We start from the raw sequence: 16,008 nt of genomic DNA, 5'->3' as shown, positions 1-16,008 counted from the left end.
ACAAAAAGGGTCATATATCTGCATAGGATGATGAATGCGATTGACAGGGGTCGACGTCGACCCCGTGGCCATGGGATTAGGTGCAGCAGCCGTCGGCTGTTGTCCACCATCATGGTTAACCATGTAATCCTGGTGCTGGAAATAGCTGCCGGGGTGTCGAGGTGTCAGGTCTGCCGGAAATCACACTTAGAACACAACAAGATCAGGATGCTGACTGAAGCCAAACTGAACACGATCAACGATCACATGTCATCGGCGCTCACGAGCAGTAAACTCTCCAAAGAAAAGTTCCATCTCATTTTAGCACAACTCGACCAACAAACTCTTGCCATGAGGTGTGTTGCTGGGTTGACAGCCATGTTGTTTACCTTGCCGACCAACGACTTTTGCCATGAGGCATGTTGCTAGGTGCTGTGTGCATTCTCATTTGCTAGTTTCTGACACTAGCCCGACTCAAACTTGCCAGCTTGTATCCTGTAGCAGACTGAATATTCAATACAATTTGATATTTCATTTATGTATACAGAAAATATCAAAGGGCTCATGCTGTAACCAAGTTTTAAAGCGACATGACATTTGAAGAATTCTGAATGCGTACAATTAGTTTTCACACACTCAGAGCCATCATTACATGGATTATGTATTATTTGAAATAACTTGCCTTTGATTCCAGAGAGTGACCAAGAAAATGTTCATTAAAAAATAGTATACAGAATGGTGGAACAAGACCACTTCCACTGTAAAGTTTCATTTCTTAAAAACAGCTTTAGTCAGCCCTAACCACTACCACTGCTAGTTTGCATACCACTTTTCATTTTCTTGGCCAGACGCCAGGTAAAAGACAGAAAGATAGAAAGATTTAAAAAATTATTAAAAGGGTCCATTTATAGCCACAGTCCCCCAAGGGAGAATTTATTGGAGCCTTAAAATCTGTAGGGCACTATGAATTTCAGCAACCCCGCGACCAAATATGCCCAATGTTTCGAGACTTTCCAATTAGACATTTGGTGCCCGAACAGATATACAGAAACCTATCAATATTTCCAGAAATATGCCACACGCAACAACTTTCGTTATATGCATGTACAAAGAGACCTCTATGCGATTACCACCTCTTGTCTGGACATCGGGATGGAGTGAGGTTTTCCACAGGTGTTCGTTGGAACAATTTGCGTAGTTGGCCAGATGGCCACCAATGTGTTCTCATACTTCTCCAGCTGCGAAATTGGAAAGTACTTTGTCGTAGATTTTCGTTCGCATGGCATAGCCACTCAAGGTTCTAACGCAAGTGCAGGCATGGTTGCCTACACTACGTGTATTGTCCATGGTGGTGGGGTCCTCGCAGTCCATGGTGGTTGCAAAATCGCTTTGGTTTTGAAAGTCGTGTCTCTTTTGGAGGTATTTAGGGTGCCGAAGAAATCCTTTGTATAATTGATGGAATACACTGTAATAGCCATGTACCAATAGAAATCGTTCAAATTTGGAAATATTGGCTTGTATTCGCTCGATAGGTATTTTCGAGACACCCACTTTTGCCATTACTAAGAGAGTGTATTTTTTCCGTGATTTGAGTTGTCAGTAATTATTATTGCGGTAGTTGTAATTGGATCACAATAATTAAGGTTTTAGTGTTCATTATCATGGGCCACATTTCCTACAGAGAATTATTTATACGTCACATCTCTAAGGCAGTACTTTTGAGTTATCTGCCCTTGGCTTTACTTTTGTTGACTTCCAGCAGACTGTTCTAGAGCATTCCACGTTAATGGCGATGGTCGTATGTGCTCGAACTTTCAGGAACTGCCTGAATGTATATCTATATGCTAGTTGCCATGTTGTCGACAGACATGGACACACACATTTACTGGAGTATCATCAATCTCTGTCTACGCTTGATCTACATAACTGCTGCCTGACTGCTTGCTGTGTTACATTCTGCATAACTGTTTCTCATTCTCTGTGTAAATCAAGACTTTGGTGAATTTGCTATACACTTTGTGACCCAATGCCTTAGATCTTGTGTCATTTGTATTGCATTTGAAATCGTTATTGTGAAATTGACTTGTGACTTTATAGAACTTGCTCTCATTGCCTAATAATACAATATTTGAATGTTTTAGACTTGTCTAAATCAATTTATTTTGTCTATGGCGCATAGCCTGATAGGTGTTAAGTTCAAATTGCATGTGGTCAATGATTGAAGCTGTGTATTGCATATTGATTTTAGCAGACAGACAGACAGACAGACAGACAGACAGACAGACAGGTGTCAATAAACCAGACATTGAGCTTTCTCTGTGAAGGAAGCTGCTTACCACAACCAAGATTAGACTACTGCTGACAACCTCATACTCAGGGTATGCATACTGTTCAAGTTCCACGAACCAATTCACTATGCATGCGTTGTGGGCGCAGCACAGCACAGCACAGCTGTTGAAACCACTTTCCCCCCCACCGCTTGGGGAAATTTAGTGAATCGCTTGAAATCTGATTTCGCGGGGTTTTTTTCATTGCATTTTTTTTTTCAACTTTATAGGTTGAATTGGCATTTTTGATGATTTGTTTCGTTAAGTGCATACCGAAAGGTATCAGAATCTGCAAAGTTGTGTTTTACATTGCATGTGACCTTTATCTTTATTTGTGTAAAGACGGCATCATTTTAAAATAGTTTGGTCATGGTAGTTTTTTATTAGAGTATGTAGGGTATTTGTCTCCAGCTTGATTACCCCTAGTTGGATCTTGGCTCTACTTAGTCATTGTGGAAGAACAGGGTGTTCTTTTGTTCTAAAATTTAGAGGGCAAACTATTCTCCAATTTCAGATTGGTCAGTTAAAAGTTGTATGATTTCTTCTTTACTAACACCAGCACATTTTAGTTAGTCTACCATATACAGCCACACAAGAAGCACCTTCATATATGACAGATTTAGTGATGTTTTTACGTACGGTTGATTTTTGCTCTCCTGTTTTTCCCCTACAGCCTCTCTGTTTAAGGTTATTAAACTTGATTATAAACATTTTATGTATTATGTAATATTTGTTAAACATGGTTATATTATAAATATCATTCTTGCTTAGGTTATAATCTTAATGTGTGGTGTGAAGATATGAATGTGTCTTGTGAATGGTATAAGTGAAATAATGTGTGTTTATAGGCATGATTTTCATGTTTATTGCATCAAGAATGTTATTACAAGTTTACTAATAACAACTGAAATATTTTATGAGATTCGGGTGACACACGAAGCATGTGTGCCTCCACAGCAGCCATCTTTGTCTGCCATATTTTATATTTGTTGCTGGTGAATGTTATGTGTATACCTCTTGAGATGTCATATCACTTTATAACTGTTTATTGTATATATTTCTATAAATACCACAGTACATATAACATTGTGCTGTTGGGTATATGTATATTATGTAGGTTTGTTTTATAGAGTTGGTTACCTGGTGTGTTTTTTTTTTGTTACTTATAGCTTGAACATGCTGCAAGGACTATTTACAGCAGATGACATACCATCACATACCATAAGTACCATATATTTGATATGTATTTTATCCTTTTAATGTGTTTGTACTTCATATTACTATTACTGCTAATATGAATGGGAATGTATGTATTTTCCGTCATGATTATGATTGTAATACTTTGAGACTGCAATTAATATGTTATTAACAATGTCTACCTGGAATTTATGCAGTTCAGGTAAATTGCATTATATCAAGTACATTGTGATTGTGTAATCTACTATACTAGTACGTATGTTTGTGATTGTTTTATTGCTTATATTTATCATAACATTTCCGGGGGGAAAACAAAACCAAAATGTGAGCACAATAAATTGTGTCATAGGTTACAGCTCACACCCCACCAGGCATTGGTCATTATTGAATACAAAACCACTCCTTACCCTGCTATAGATTGATGAAATTTTTTTACTAAATATGCTTAAAGGTGATATCCCTCAATAGTTATTTGAATCATTTGATAGTCCACTCTTTTTGTGGTAGATATTAATAAACTTTGACCAGTCATCTGGTATGCATCCTGTGTCAAAAATCTTGTTGAATGAATTATGAAGGGTTGAGGTTAAAACGCCAACATCATGTATGAAAACTTAAACAATTAATTTATTAATACATGGAAACTGACATATTACTCTTTGATTACCATTGATAGTTTTACTTATTTATGTCTCAGTTATTTCAATGTTTAAAATCACACCCGAAACTTCATCAATATCATAATAATCACTACTATCGTCTGTCTCCAATGGAGTAGGAGTACTCTCAATTCCATCATTAAACAATTTACAAAAGTGCATATTTTAATTTAGTTCCCAAATAGTATTTGACCCTCTGAAAAATGTGGTAGATTCCCAACAGTCTGACCAGTGTCTGACTGTGTATTTCACTTTGACTTTGACTGAAGTTGTTATGTATATATATATACATATGTTTACTGTTTAAATTTGTTTATGTTTGTTAATAATTTCAATGCCAATTATAAGAAATCTCAAACCTGAAATTTAATTTAAGTTTTATGTTAATTTCTAGTTGATAGGTCCTGTGAATTTTCAGTGGTCAGACAGACATGCTGACTCACCTCTATTTTAAAGACAACAAAACCAGCATTGGCATGTTAACTCATTAAGCCAGAGAGCCGCTTTCATACTCAACACCTAGAACCCCGTGCTAATTGCCTGACTGGCGGTGTCGAGACTAATTAGGGCTATTCACGCCTGGTATCCCTGGCAGGTTTCAGAGATTACAGGAAACTGTCTCGTCATACGAGCAAGTCCTGACTGATTGTTTAATTGCGTTTATATGTAGAAAGAAAGCAGGTGTGAATACATGTCATATATGTAACGTTTTACGCAATTTTATTGTACTGTCTCTTGTAGACTTTTGGTGGCGTGTACACATGTATTTTCACAACACATGTCTGTACTCTTTGTATGTAAGACATACCTAAACAAATTGTCCGTCTCATATCATTGTGTTAGATTAAATTGTTCAAAACATCTATGTCAATGGCAGCAAAGAAGCACATGCTTAATAATGTTCTATGAAAGAAGAGTTTTCGCTGATAAATCGCTAGTGTATGCTGAATGTTTTAAGGAAAGTACTAAGTTAGTCTGTGACTTACATGGAGCATATTCATAGTTTGTCACTTTGGTTCATCTAGATTTAACTCAGAAAATATATGTTATCATACAAACATACATGTATGCATATTGTATAATACTATTCCTTGCACATATATAAGACAAAGGGTCATGGGATGGGAGTCATCAAAGTTCCCGAATAGGATGTTTTGTATCTCAACTTTTCAATGTAGTGGCTGATTTGTTATCTATGACCAATCGTATCATGAGATACCTGTCACAAAGGAAATGACAGGTGATGGGGCATGGGCTAAATTTCTAAAGAGCATGTTTTGGCTAGATCGTTGACCAATCGATACAGTGGATTTCGGCTTTATCAACTCTAGCTATCTTGAAAAAGTTTGTGTATCGTGAACATACATAATCTTAAGGATGCATGAAATGTACACACAGGACTAAAAGGCACTTTGGCCAGTTTATTTTTCCTTAAAGCACTCAAAGCGCTACAATCAGATTCTTATTACCCTGGACAACCCAATCCTACCATTGAGTAGAGATAGAATGTATATGCGTATACATTTTGCACACACTACTAGTACATCAAACATAGTGGCTTGCTGAACGTATCAATAAAATCTGCACATTGTTATGAATGAATAGCCTATTTCAAGTACATGTATTACAGAATTAAAAAAGTGACATGATACTGATTAATTATAATGTATACACTTGAAGGTGAATCCCCTAAAATATTAATAACGATGGGCATGCATATATTTATACTGAATGCAAACGAGGTTCTGAAGATTGATAATGGGCATGACTCCATAAAACAGGTTGTCCAATGATGTAACAGCACATAAGTTTGTTTTACACTTGTCACGGGACAAAACTTTACCTGGACATGCATTCTGATTTATTTCAAAACTATATGAACATGGGTGTAATACAGTATTGCTATTTATGTCTACGATTCATTGTATAAACTATCACAACAAATGAATGAATGAGTTAATTTAGAAGAAGGTTTTGTAACCTTACAACCGTTAATTCAATCAATGCACAAAAATAGTATTTTAGTATTCACTCCCAATGACGACTAACAAACACTTACCTCCTGTAACAACATCTCATAATCCACTTTCTCGCAGACGTGTTTATTTATCTGTATAAACCCATGACATTGCTACCAATTGTTATCAAAACACTTGAATACTTCTTCTGATTAACACAGAGAGCAACCTATCTCATAAAAAAAACTAATCTTTGATCAGTACTGCTAAATTGATTGAAATAATAGGTACAGTACGAATTTAAAATGTAAAACGCACATGTGAATCTCTTGCTGAATGATAGGTGCTTTCTGCTGACGACCTTGTGCGGCTCTCAGTGAATAACAGGTGCCTTTTTATTACTGCCCATACGTGGTCGCCGCTGTGAGAAGCCACACACACGTGTGTCTCGCCCTTAATGAGTTAACTGCATGCTGACTCACTTGTATCTCATACACGCCTAAATTCAAACCTGAAGGAAATATGACTGCTGACTCTTACCTATGTCTCCCAGATGCACTAAACAGTGCTGACACACATACAGACAGGAACTCTTTTTTGGTGTAGTTATCTTCTTCTTCACAGAACACTTCTCTGAAATAACAGAATATTTTCTTTAACCATGTGATAAGTGAAAACTAGGCCTGGATTAACTGAAAAGAAAAGTGTCCCAAGGAGGGACTGATTGACCACCAAAGTCCCCTAAACGAATTAGAGTTCCGGATGAATATTTATACAATGTTGAAAAAAGAGGTCTCTGCTTATCCCTGATTTCTGACTCAAAGATCTAGTCACTGCCACTGATAATGCTTCTTTACAAGTGACATCATCAGAGTACTAAAACAGAGCAGTTGGGAAAAGCATGGCTATCAATTCTCTGTAAAGCTTGTGCAGTCAGAGCAACAATCAACAAATCTGCATTAACTGTCACCACCAATCAGTTTGTAATTTTACTAACTGTAAACATCTGCACTGGGTACAAGATGAAGAAGCAGCCTCATTTTTGTGAAGATCAGAAAAGAAAGAAAGACACTCAGGTTGCAGATGTAAGGGCTTCTGTCTTCTATTCTGTGCAACTAATAGCATGTCAAGTATGCTGTTACTTCAATGAATTACAAAGAGAAACATCCATTTAGAGATAAATGTATACCAGTTATCAAATAAAATGTTTCAAAACATATCATTTGAAAAGTGATAGCGACATACTGGTAATACTGTGCAGTCTTACTGAGTATGTCTTCTACCACCATGTCCTCGTGTTCCAACAAATTCAAAGTGGTGTTATGCTACTTCTGCCATTATGGGAGGCAAGTGTAACAGGTTCTGTTCTAATTCCAACGCATCAAGAAATATAGTGGCATACATAGTAAGTAGTTATACTAGGAACACTAACTCTAGTATAATATACAATCATACTGAGGCCTCTGACCATGACTCCCACCTTGAGCTGAACAACAATTAATAAAACACAAGTTTTGAATTAAACTTTGCACTGCACCTTTTATTGAAAACAAATAGAAACATAACCAAAATCAAAAAAAAAATTCCTTATATGATTATGAAGCCACTGGTTGGGCAAATTTAGTTTAAAACCAACGGTTTGTCAGCTGGAGGTTTCAACCATGTTGAATTCCAGTGAATCCCGTAAATTGAACAAACCAAAGTATTTAGCGATATTGTAAACCAATTTGTTGTGAGAAGCGTTTTTTTCAAGGAACTCTTTGTATGTAGTGCGATCGAGGGCCGCAATGCAGTACTTCGCTGTCACCATTGATATGAGAAACGACACAAAAAGAGTTAAGCTATTATATAATGGAGAAGATAGGTTATATCATGTTCAAAATGAATAAGCGGCAATATAACACATGAAACAAACTCTATTCAGTTTTTTAATTAAACTTGATGAGTATGATATTACATGTCTTCGTGCTAATCTCAATTCTGCAATACCGCTGGAATTACAATGATGATAAATGAATTCCATTTTATGCTTCCCTTTCCACCTCATGTAATCTTATGTAGACTGGTCCAATCAAAGATGACCTCATGGATTTGATCGCGTCAGGTTAAGCCTACTGTTAACAAAGCAGACACTTACATAACTAGCAGAATGTATGTATGCCCTGAAACATTCCCACGACAGAGTTGAATAACTTTGCAAGTGCAAAAAGGGCCTAGATGATGAAACAGTGGCAACAGCAAAAGAATTGACACGTTACAATCAGACCAACAGTGTATGCTTCTGTACACTGAGGGATTCGGTGCAGTATGATTTTAACTGAAACTCAATTCCAGCATGGGATAACAGGGTGACAGCTGTCGTGCAAAGGTAGTGATTTGTGTACATTTGAGGCAACCTGGCATTCTTGGAGATTTTTTTCAACAATTGTGACATTAAATTTTTGCCAACACACCATAAGGTGTACCAAACAGAATCACAGATATGGACAACAGATTTTGGATGTTGAAAGAATGATACATTATTGGCATTCATGTCAGACTTGAATACAAAGGATGAAACCAGACACAAAAGATAAGATTTCAACATTTTTCATTTGTTTTGATATGCTTCAGTTTGTGTCACTGGGATTGCCACATCCTCGATATCTCCAGGGTATACACTCCGATAAGTCTCCACTATACCCTGGACGCATCTACGGCTCTGTCAGATAAATTTATTACCTCCCTTTGCTGGCTCCGCCTTCTCACAGTAACCAATCAGCTAGGCCACCGTTACAACAGAGCTTGCCAGTGTCAACAAAGGTAGCAGTCGCAACTGCGAGGGTTTGCCCACAGTGCGTCCCAGATTTTAGGGAAATCATACAAACAAATTGACAGGTCCGAAACTTTAAAACAACATATGAAAGAACTCCTTCTACCTCTTCCAGAGAACCTCTGCATGGTTTGTGTTGCCATGTCTAATCAGTTAGATAATTAAAAAAACAAAAGTGAGTTGTGATTGGTTCGCTCAACTTCCCAGCGTAGACACCTGACTGGATGAAAAGACAGTCAAGGGAGGTAATAAATTTATCTGGCAGAGCCGTAGATGTGTCCAGGGTATAGTGGAGACTTATCGGAACGTATACCCTGGAGATACCGAGGATGGGATTGCCAAGACTGCATTAGTATCTTTTCATAACCGATTACATTTATTTTTTGCTATTTTAGAATAGATTGATATTATCATTCAGTGTTACATCAGATGTAAATGATGTTGAAAGCTGATTTTCTGAAATAGCTATATTTGCTTTCATTTCTTTCATAATTGTGTTCAGAAGCCATGTGACAGCAAACCTTTAGGTTTGTTTACAAAATGTTGCACATTTCTGAATAGTTTTCCACCTCAGATGGTACTTCTCTCAGTTGTTTCAATAATGACTCAATGATTATTTCCCACAGGCCATTCTTATCCATCTTGCACATATCTGTTATAACAGTAACATGTAATAAAGTATGGTTAATTGTAACAACACTGTGATAAATTGTAATAAACCTGTGACACCTGGCTTTCAGTTCAAATGATAGAAATAGCCAAAAATATTCCATATTTTCATTCGTTTGGCTCATTAAGCCAGAAAGCCACTTCACTGTTCAACACCTGGAATCCTGTGCTGATTGCCTGGCTCGCTGTTCCGAGACTAATTAGGGTTATTCGCACCCCAATATCCCTGGCAGGTTTCGGAGATTACAGGAAACTGTCTCGCCATATGAGCAAGTCCTGATTGTTTGATTGTGTTGTAAAGATATATGTTGAAAGAAAGCAGGTGTGAATACATGTCATATATGTAATTTCTATTGCACTTTCTCTCGTAGACCTTTGGTGGCGTGTACATATGTATTTTAAAGGTCACATGCAACCAAAAAATCAAACATAATTAAAACATAATTACCACTTATTCATGACATAAATATACACTGCTGCTTGTAAAAATTCAAATAAACAAAATTATAAGCATACAATCGCGATTCAAAAGTGCAATATTTTGTACTTGGGTTTACTTCCCTTGAAACGATGCCCTTGGGAGACCGAACCCAGTCATAGCGGGTGGATGTGCACTCAAGTGTAATGATGGCTTCCAATTGGCTGTTTCATTTGCTGATACGATGAGGGCTCATTTTGTGTATAGAAAGAAGATCTGTTTGATGGGCATTTTAGATGTATGGCGAGTCACAAGAATGTATGATTCTTTATAGATAAGAACTTCATTTATTGTACTTGATGCGTAGTTTCAGTATGGATTCATATACCGTTGTCAAACAAAATCATCTATACTATAAGAAATTGTTATCCATAAAGAATGTATATAAAGATACTGGGTTTTATAAATACATGTTTACTAAATTTGTGTTCAATCCAATCAAAAATCATCTCTGTAGAGATGGTGAACTACTATGTGACTGGAAACTGTCATTCGTCCAAGTACAAAGCAGGACTTGAAATTGACAAAAGTTTGCAGGACATACAGGACTAACGAGTGAGTTTATTTTTTCTTAAAGCACTCAAAGAGCTACAATCCGATCATTATTACCCCGGATAACCCAATCCAACAATTGAGTAGAGATAGCATGTATTTGCATATACATTTTGCACACACTACTGGTACATCAAACATCTAAAAACAATCCGCACATTGTCATGAATGAATAGCCTAATTCAAGTACATGTATTATAGAATTCAAAAAGTGTCATGATACTGATTTATTATTATGTATACACTTGCAGTTGAATCCTCCCTAAATATTCATGATGATAGGCATGCATATATTTATATTGAATGCAAACGACGTTCAGAAGATCGATAATGGGCGTGACTCCATAAAACAGGTTGTCCAATGATATAACAGAGCATTAGTTTTGTCTTACACTTGTCACAGGACAAAACTTTACCTGGACATGCATTCTGCTACAGGCTGTTATTTCAAGGTTGAAACAGGTGTTCAAATATCTCATTACTACTGTCTGGAACAATTATACGCATGTACATCAATTCCGTAACTGATACACTATCCTCCTTTTATTGACCATGGATCTGATACACATGATAATTACACCATAAGACAATTACAGAGATCAATACAAACGTTTCTTACACAATGCTTATGTAAATTGCATTGAAAAATCACATTTCAAATCAACATGAAACTTTCCACTGCTTGATCAAAATGCTTCAGTTACCTTTCTATGACTTATGTGTAATATATATATTATGAGTCAATGCAAGAGTTATCACTTCATATTCGATTATGTAACATTATCAACTTCAGAATTATGAAAAATCAATAGGCGCAACTGAGTTAGGTCTAAATCAGTTCATTTCAAATCTATACGAACATGGGTGTAATACAGTATTGCTATTTATGTCTACGATTCATTATATAAACTATTACAATGAATGGATGAATGATTCAGTTCAAAAGAAGGTCTTGTAACTTTGTCACTGTTAATTTAATCAATGTACAAAAATAGTATTTTAGTATTCACTCCCAATGACAACTAACAAACACTTACCTCCTGTAACAACATCTCATAACCCCCTTTCTCGCAGACTTGTGTTCAATTATATGTATAAGCCCATGACATTGCTACCAATTGTTATCAAAACACTTTAATACTTCTTCTGATTAACACAGAATGTAACCTCTCTTGTAAGAAAAGCTAATCTTTGATCAGATCTTTGCTAAATTGATTGAAATAATAGTTACAGTAAGAAGTTAAAATGTAAAATGCACATGTGAGTCTCTTGCTGAATGACTGGTGATTTCTGCTGACACCATATGCAGCTCTCGCTGAATAAGAGGTGCCTTTTATTCTGGCACATACACGACTCTCGCTGTGAGAAGCTGATTAGTTTGCCATACATACGCATCTCTCTGCCTTAATGAGTTAACAATGGTGTGAAGTGACCATGATGAAGTAAAAACAAAAACAAAGACTGGCATTTGACTTTCTTTGGAAATCTGAAGGAATGAGAAATGCAAATACAATTTACCACACGTTATTACAATTTTCCGCTTTGTTACAGTTTTCAGTTCCTTGTGTGTACCTTTAACAAAACCAATACAGTCAAGACAAAATAAACTGAGGCGGATCAAGAAATACGATAGGCCTCACAACCAATTAAATGTGGACACCATCCTACACGAAACCTGTCTGCTCAAAGGTGAGAATTTGCACGATTTTCCAAACTTTTGCACATGTGCAAAATCATTACCAGTTACATGTCAACAAACAGCAGTATAAGACTTCGCAAACACTGAAAATTCTTGTAACTGCAATATTAATTTTGCTTAACGTTTTTGGTCAATACTGGGCACTAAGTTGGTAGAACACAAAGCTGAAATGAGATGGGTGAAAAAGCCGCGATGCAATGTAAACAACTCAATTAGTGTCTACCAAAACAGTGAAGCGTGTTACATTAAGGAACAATATGGTGGATATTGTTGCCTTTGCTCGTAGATATTCTTATGTTTGTCATACATTTTAGAATGTTTTCAAGTTTAAAACGCACAGTCTGAAGGCCTACTCTGCAGTGCACTGTCTGTAAATAAGTGCAAAATATTTGAGGAGTAACAACATCTTTTTCTTCAAACGGACAGTTTCAGCAGATGCCTATCACACAATATCAAAAATATTTCTATAAAAACATGACTTAAATATTTCAGAATTTCTTTAAAGACATGGGACCTCGAACTGAATTACATTACTTTGTCCTTTAATAAATGTGGAAAGGTAATAAGATGAATAATAAACTATTCAGTTATAAATATTTATACTTACTTGATTGACATAACAGATTCACATGCTTTCAAAGCAGAGCTAGACATTCAAAAACTACATAAATATCATGGCACAGCAATCACTTGGTACTGACTTGGTATTTGAATATCCTGTTAAGACATAAAGGCGCAACAGCGTTGACAATCTATGTATAGATATCGAAACAATCTACAACGTGAACATGTGGTTGTGTTCATGGATTTGGTAAAATTATGATTTCAATTCAACAGGAACAACAGAATTCAGTTACCCTTCCCCTGCTAGTGTCTTAGACAGACGTGAATAGTCAGATGGATTATTTGGTTCGAGAGAAAATATGCTTCCCACTCTCGTGCAGCAGCTGGCCAAGACAATTTTTCATCATCATGTAACTCCATTTCACTCACCAATTACAATCTGACATCTAAGTTATAGTAAACATAAAATACGAATAACTTTCCTCTAAATATCACTCACAAACGATGAATATCAAAGTAACATAAGCAGAATTCATCAACAACGTTCTCAAGAACAAACATTTCACCGGCAGTGACACCACTGTGATTAGTCAGTGGTTGTCCCTTCCAATGTGAAAAATGAAGTGGGCTGGGCTTATCGGCCCGGACTGGATCAGTGTATTTACGGCAATGGTTAATACAATTTTAAGCACATATTGTTACAATTTGTCTCCGTGTTAATTACTATCGGCTGAAGTCCATTTATTACATTTCACCACTGTATTAAAATTTACCACATGTTTATTACAGCCAGGTAAGCAACAAGCATGTGTGGTAAAATTTTAATTTCACACATGCAACTCACACATCTGGCTGTTGTGACACAAAAAAACTGTCGATATTATGTGATGTTTTTAGTATTTTCGGCTCATAGCTCATGGAGGAAGATCAAGACTTATGAACCGCTTATCCCCTAAGAACACATCACACACTCAAATTGGCATACGCAGAAGTCAGCCAGGGCCTTGGACTCAAAACTACCAGTAGATGATTTCTGTTGAAAATTGTGAGATGACTGTCTTCTTTTAATATTCCTTTGACTGTTTCTTGTGTGTGTTGTTAATAGGGAGACCGAAGACTGCATATTGGTCAATCTTTTAATGCCTCTGCACACATACCAAGTGTGTCATCTTTAATGATTATTTAAAAGACACAGCGTAGAAAAGTTGGGAGCCACAGGGATGAGTGGGTTAGATCGCTGACTTCATGTTCTGTTAATGTACAAGCTTGGCTGTCTTTTATATATTACATATGAAAGACTTGTGGTTAGTTTTAAGCTGAACACCAAATTCATTCTTTAAAAAAGTATGGTTCATTAATACTGTGAAAATAAAAGTTGCCAAAAAGTCATCTGCTTCACTCTCGCTCGCCAACGAAACCACACATAGGTTACATACGTTACCAGAGCACTGCTGCAGTAAGCTGCAGGATTTCCAGTTAGTTGTATATAAAATATGCAACAAACTCGACAATTCTCTGATTTCTCGACATCCACAAAGACATGCTAAAACATGGCAAACTGTTTTCACAATTATTAAGGAATTATAGACATCTTCAATTGTTTTAAAGATATCTGCATTATATTTACAGATATCAATAATGATTTAAAGATATCTGTAAATAACTGCAGATATCTCTAATTAATTTCACATATCCAAAATAGAATTACTGATCTCAAAATCTTATATATTTCGTGTTATCTCTAAATGTTCTACAGATATCTGCAAAACAATTACAATCATAGTCTACAAAATTGCATTAGAAATTAATTCAATATATCTTGAATTCAATTCAACATATCATCAATTCAATTCCAGATATCTTGAAATGACTGGTACATATCCACAAATATGTTACAGATATCTTCAATTCAATTAGAGATATCTTTGATTCAGTTATAGATATCTTTAATTCTTGACAAACATTTTAGACAAACCAGTAAACAATATAAACTATCCCCGGAAATGTACCATGAATTATACAGTACCCCCTACATAAGCATAAATCACATTACGTCACGGAGGCCGCCCCTCTGATTGGTTGAATCATGAGAGAGAATTGTCAAAAAGATTGTTTTAAGGCATTAAATTCTCTAAATGAGTAGTTTTAATGATGGGTTTTAACAATGCCAATAAATGATTTATGTATAATTGTACCCACCCCCTACATACACAGATACATAAAGAATATATGTGACATTCACCACCCTGAATGTATAACATTATTATCTGCTTTAGTGTCATAATTTACAGATAACCTTGCAGAGAGGATACCTTACATATCATTACAAAAAGATGTGTTAATGGGGTCAAGCAATTAAACATAACTTGCTTATGAGTTTATGCAATGATACATTCCTCTCTATGGCCAGCTCAGATAGTCTAAACAGCGTGCACAGTCAAGTGCTAAGCCTAATGCTCGTCTCGAGCGCTTGTTTAGACCGCCTCACCACGGTTTTGCCCTTACCCCAGTCACTAAGGTACGGCAAGCACGATACATACTGTACTACTCGTAACACTATATCATGGTTTTCTTTCTTGTATATGTGGTTACTAATATTTTACTTACAATGCAATACAGCAAGTATACGTATACTTCAATAACTTATCCATAAATCGTCAACAGTTACCCACAATGCTTTATTCAGATACCCACAATCCCTTTCGGCCAGGGTATACCCCATATTGCAAGTCTCACGTGTATTTCACTACCAACACACCTCCCTTTATACAGGGGCTTCATTCTGGCATTAGAATCTATGCATGTTCATTGTTCATCTTATTATTCGGGGACTGATTGTTGGACCTCAAAACATTCTCGCACAGGAGAAACTGTTTTGGCCCCAAAAAGTGTAAGCACCCGCCATGCTAAGGGTAACCCTAGGTCTCATCCGGCGTGTTACCACTTAGCCCTAGGGTGTTCTCTGGCAATCAGCCCCCTATTTTTCCCCAATGTGGTTTGTAAAAATAAATATTTTATTGCACTCTTTGTTATGTTACTATTTGCATAAACCACAGGACACTTAACCCTCTTGATACCTAGGGTCCTTTTCTGACGCACATTTTCATAAAATCT

The 16,008-nt window shown here is 36.4% G+C and overlaps 1 protein-coding gene across 2 annotated transcripts in view; it reads right to left on the bottom strand.

Moving 5' to 3' along the window:
* LOC137273701 (nonsense-mediated mRNA decay factor SMG7-like) overlaps window positions 1-16,008 on the bottom strand; it is a 523,786-nt gene that overhangs the window by 393,564 nt on the left and 114,214 nt on the right. For both annotated transcript variants that reach the window (XM_067806500.1, XM_067806501.1), the window contains exon 7: window positions 6,661-6,753. In XM_067806500.1, coding sequence (XP_067662601.1) covers window positions 6,661-6,753 — 93 coding nt within the window. The remainder of the gene's footprint in view (window positions 1-6,660; window positions 6,754-16,008) is intronic.

This window comes from Haliotis asinina, chromosome 2 (assembly GCF_037392515.1).
Source record: "Haliotis asinina isolate JCU_RB_2024 chromosome 2, JCU_Hal_asi_v2, whole genome shotgun sequence".
In the NCBI taxonomy this organism is placed as follows: Eukaryota; Metazoa; Mollusca; class Gastropoda; order Lepetellida; family Haliotidae; genus Haliotis; species Haliotis asinina.
This window is presented reverse-complemented; position numbering and strand designations above follow the sequence as displayed.